This window comes from Pteropus alecto, unplaced genomic scaffold (genome assembly GCF_000325575.1).
Source record: "Pteropus alecto unplaced genomic scaffold, ASM32557v1 scaffold392, whole genome shotgun sequence".
Classification (NCBI taxonomy): domain Eukaryota; kingdom Metazoa; phylum Chordata; class Mammalia; order Chiroptera; family Pteropodidae; genus Pteropus; species Pteropus alecto.
Window position 1 is genome coordinate 1,206,137 of NW_006431933.1, and position 5,254 is coordinate 1,211,390.

At 41.3% G+C, this 5,254-nt stretch overlaps 1 protein-coding gene across 2 annotated transcripts in view; it reads left to right on the forward strand.

Moving 5' to 3' along the window:
* The first annotated feature begins 1,645 nt into the window (after positions 1–1,645).
* Positions 1,646–5,254, forward strand: part of RGN (regucalcin) — an 11,915-nt gene continuing 8,306 nt past the window's right edge. Inside the window, exons 1-2 of one of the 2 annotated variants that reach the window (XM_006906898.1) lie at positions 1,646–1,817; positions 3,751–3,933. In XM_006906898.1, coding sequence (XP_006906960.1) covers positions 1,649–1,817; positions 3,751–3,933 — 352 coding nt within the window. In that variant the 5' untranslated portion in view covers positions 1,646–1,648. The remainder of the gene's footprint in view (positions 1,818–3,750; positions 3,934–5,254) is intronic. The other variant, XM_006906899.1, reaches the window with a different exon arrangement.

Below are 5,254 nucleotides of genomic sequence, written 5' to 3' on the forward strand. Positions count from 1 at the left end.
GTCCCCTCCCGCACCCACTCCCACGCCCCCTCCCGCTCGGATGCCTGACCTTTGAGCCAACTAGAAATTAACAGCCCAGCCTCCTTGCCCCCTCCCTGGAGAGCAAAAGTCTGGCGACAGCCGAGCAAAACCCGTTCAATCTGGTCTTCCAATCAGTGACTGCGGGAAAGACACCAACTGCCCTCCGCCTACCCGGGAATCCGCTCCCAGGACCTGACGGGCTCGACCTTCAGCCTCCCAGGGCCTCGCTGTCGCCTGAGGCCTCAGCAGCGCTACCAGCTAGCGCGGGGGCCCCTCGCCTGCACAGGTACATGGGTATAGTGGTCACCTGCTGCCGCGTCACTGCTGCCCCGCCCCCCACAACTCTTGGGGCCGCGCTCTCCGGCGCCGGAGCCGAAGGGGAACGTTTGCCAGACCCTGGCTTGCATGACGGAGCGAGGGTGGGTTAAAAGTAGCTATTGCAAAAGCCCCACGTCTGATCTTGAGCCTTATCTAGGACTGATAGCATGAAGGTCATTGGAGCTAGCGCCAATTTTGACCGGTCAATGAAGATTGCAAATGTATTGACTCTGGCAGTCGGTATTTGAGGACGATTTGAGCTGTGTGTTTTTTTAATGCAGTTTACTGAAGGAAATATGAAACCAAAGATTATTATTTTCCTTCTCCACCCGCCCCACCCCCATCGTTAATTTGTCCATTCATGTGTGGGACCACTTACTTCAAAGCAGATAGATGCCAGGGAGAAGGATGAAGATTTGGGAGATTATGCTCATCATCAGGGCAGAGTTTGGGAAAGAGAGAAGGCTCTTGAAAGTTGCCTGTTTTTCCTCTCCTACATGGGTTTCTTAGGTAATGTTTTTTTCTTTTCTGATAATTTTTCTTTTGCTTCTGCCTGTTTGCTGGTCATAGTCTCTGGTCTAAAGTCCAAGCATAGAATGCTCCTGCCTGTGGAGTTCAAGACTCCTTGCCAAATTGGCACAGTGCCTTCCTAGGCAGCAAGAAATAGCTAAGGGTCTGTCAGTTCCTACAAGAGTGCCCAGACAATGTCCTTTTCTCCACCCATTCTGTTGTCTGAAGGTGAAAATGGATGTTAGTTCTGATTTAGTGTATTATCACTGATGAACATATGTTTTTACAATGCAGAGTGGGAAGGCTCTGGCCTTTGAACAGTCAGAGAAGTGAATCAATATCAACCGATGGGGAGGGAAGCAAGAGGTGATTTGCAGACTCCCAAAGGGGCCACCAATGAGGGAGCTGCCCGCCTCCTGACCGGCCTTGAGGGATGGGACACTGTCATAAAGAGCAGCCTTGTCTCTGGGCCGCTGGTACTCTGAGAGTCACCAGCGCCAAGGTGTGGATATTGGAGTCTTGCTTTTTTCCCCTATCTCTTTTTAAAAGATAACTTAAAAAAAACTGGTAAGTTGATCAAAGATGTCTCTTGTTATTGCCTATCAGCTCTTCTTTTTCATCTCCTGCTACATTGCATATTTTGTTCTGATTCAGGTAAAGTGTGCCCAGCCTTTCTACTTCTAATGGCGACTCAATCTGTATTGAGCTCTTACCAAGGTCTCAAGCCAGGTGTTGTGCTGAATTTGCTCCATGCAATTACATTTTATTTTGTCTCTGTCACCCTCAGTAGATCTCCCCCATGACAATGTCTTCCATTAAGATTGAGTGTGTCCTGCTGGAGAACTGCCGGTGTGGTGAGTCTCCAGTGTGGGAGGAAGCGTCCAATTCTCTGCTCTTCGTAGATATTCCTGCAAAAAAGGTTTGTCGGTGGGATTCACTCAGCAAGCAAGTCCAGCGAGTGACCACAGGTAAGGACGAAAGCTGGGTTCAGATCCACCCAGCCAGCCATCTTTTCCCTGGGGAGAGATGGGACCATCTAAGGTGCCATCGCCTCAGGACCTTCTTGTTAAGTCTCTAAAACTTTTGTATTGTCATACTGTCTGCATCCTCCCACTTTGACCCAGGAGTAAATTCTAAATGGTCAATGCTTTCCTCTGCCTTTGCAAGTAAGGGATAACACTCCCCACTTTGTCCTGATAATGAGGCATTGTAGGATCTTTCCTTAACATTTACAGATAACAGCATTGAAAGCTGGAGACCAGGTTTGTAGCACAGCAAAGATTATCTACTTAGGGTCAGACCAAGGGCTTAATTAAAAAAACAAACAAACAAACAGATACATCTCTTTTTCAAATGTGAAAAAAAAGAGCTTTTAGACTTCTAAAGCATCAACCAGGGCTATCTGTTCAGTGTACAAAATAGGATTCACAACAAGATTTCTGGTGCCTTTGAGTGTGATTCTGTTTATGGCCATGTGATTTCTAGATGAAGTGTTTATGACATTCTGTGGCCCAAAGGGGATGGGCTTCACTGATTAGCCATAGAGAACGAAGTTTTTTGTTGTCATTATTGTGTTCACGGGAAGAGATACCAAGAATTCCTGTAACATTGGGACCCTCTCTATTAACCCAGAACTGAGGACATCAATCTTTTTTTTAATGAGAGAGAACAACCTTTTAATTCACTCAGGGGTAGGACATGGCTGGAGGCAAAGTGAGTGTGACCCTACCCCCAAACCATGGAAAAGGCTTGTGGTGTCAGCAGTAGCTTGGAAGGCTAACAGAAGTCTCAAGCCACAGGCTGGGATCCCTGATGAGACTGTGACCTTCCTAATAGTGTCCTGCACATTCCCTTCAACCTTCAATGGTTCAAATCAACTTTTGAGCAGGGCTTTTAACTGAAAGCTGCTCCCAGAGCACCCAGCACCTTGCACTAAGTAGGTGTTCAGGAAATGTTTTCAAAATAAATTCTGATAAATTTGTTTCCGGTGACTGCTCACCATGGTAATTGATCTCTCCACTTAAAAAAAAAAGAAAAGAAGAAGTTTCCTTATACACAGAACATTAAATGAGGAAAACCTAAAATTTAAAAATACAGGGAGTACATGAGATCCTTCTCTCCAGCATATGTCATCAGCTTGACTCAAATAAACTCTTACAAAAATTCTCAAAAAAATTAAATGAAATGAAAATAAATAACAATAAAAATACTAAATATAGCAATACGGTGAAGATATGTGACTGTTTTATCACTGCAGCTACATTTCTATTACTTTTATCATGCCTTCTTCCAAAAAGGATTTGAGAAACAATTTTTAATTAAACAATTTTAAATTAAAGTTTAATTTCAACAAAATATTTTAATTAAATTAATTTTAATTCAGTTCAACAACAAATTAAATAAATATTTAATTTAACTTTTAAAGTTTTATTTAATTAAATAAATTTAATTTTTAATTAAGTAAGGTCCCTTAAAAAAGACAGTCCTGTATTGGAGAGAGAGAAAGATGTCACAAAACCTAGTTGGCGGAACTAAACAGAGTTTGTCTCTGAATTTTCTGGAGACCAGGCAAATTGAGTACTGCCTACTCTGTGACATCTGCTCTGTATCCCCAATGTGGTTTGATTTCTCTGCTTCTCGCACTAGACTGGGAGCTTCCAAAAGAGGTGACTTTCATTTAACCTTTTTGTCCCTGTTCTCCAGAACAGCACACAGAGTTCATTCCCAACAAATATACTAGGTTATGTAGGTTTCACTATTCGACAGAAAGAAGAGAGAGCACTCCCATTGTTGAAAGAGCTGGAATCCTCTTAGAGACGCCAGGTGGTATGATGGTCACAATGTGCTGCTGGGCCACTGGGCTGTTTGCTGCATTCTGACTGTCGCTTTTGCCTCTTGCAGATGCCTCAGTCAGCTCAGTGGTGCTCCGCCAGTCGGGAGGCTATGTCACCACAATTGGAACAAAGTTCTGTGCTTTGAACTGGGAAGATCAGTCAACCACTGTCCTGGCCACAGTAGATAAAGACAAGAAGAATAATCGATTCAATGATGGGAAGGTGGATCCTGCTGGAAGATACTTTGCTGGTATGATTTATCTTTAGCACCTACTTACTGAGCTTGGGAAAAAACAATATCACTTATAAAAGTTTCACTGCTTTAGTGGAAAAAGTGTTATTCATAATGGGTCTTGGGTTCTTTTATTATTATTTGAGTAACTTACGTCACTAAAAAAAAATCCCGTGAGGAAAAACTTCATAGATATTCCTTTCAGTTTCTGTCTCTAACAGAGTCTAAAATTTGTATAGTATTTTTGTGGTTTAAATAAATTTTAAATACAGTTTTGTTGTTGATGTTTAAATTAGAAATAATTTCAAATTTACAGGAAAAAAGCAAGAATCATACAAACAACACCTGTATACCCTTTACCTGAATTTACCTATTGTCAACATTTTGTTCCACTTGCTCTCTCTATATATGTAAATATATTCTTCTCCAGAATCATTTGAAAGTAAGTTGCATATATCGTGTGTCTTTACTCCTAAAATACTTCAGTGTAAATTTCCCAAGAAAAATGACGTATTTTTACATGACCATAGTACAATTATTACCTTAAAGAAGTTTAGTATTGATACAATAATTTTATCTGATGTACTATCTACATTCCAGCTTTGTCAATTGACCATTTGGTTATTTTTTTAATATCCTTTATAGCATTTTCTCCTCCAATACAGGATCCAGTCTGGGATCATGTATTGCATCTAGTTGTCATGTCTTTAATATTCTTTAATCTGGAACAGAACATAGCTTTTTTTTTATGACATTGACATTTTTAAAGAACATTATCCCACCCGACTCCCCCCTTTTTCAATAGAACATTCCTCATGTCCCTTATGTTTTTGTGTTTGTCTGATGTTTCCTTGTGGTTGGATTGATGCTATATATATTCATGGCTAGAATAGGTGATGTTCTGCCCTTCTCAGGATATTCCATCTGTGATATTAGTTTTGATCACCCAGTCAAGGTCTTCTCAGATTTCTCTACTGCATAGTTATTGTTTTTTAATTGCAATTTATAAGCATTTTATGGGATTTGTTAATTATCTATCGCTATATAACAAATCACTCTGAAATTTACTGGCTTAAAATAACAATAATTTATTATCTCACATCATTTCCGAAAGTCAGTGCGACTTAGCTAGATGGTTCTAGTTCAAAATTATGTCATGAAATTGCAGTCAAGCTGTCGGTGGGGGCTACAACTTCAAAAGAGACTAGAGCCTCTGAAGAGACCTAGAGGATCTGCTTCCAAGCTCACTCATGTGGGGATTGGCAGAAGACTTCAGTTCCTTACCATTTGAGCCTCTCCATAGAGCTGTTCAGGACATGTCTTCCCCCAGAGCTTGTAA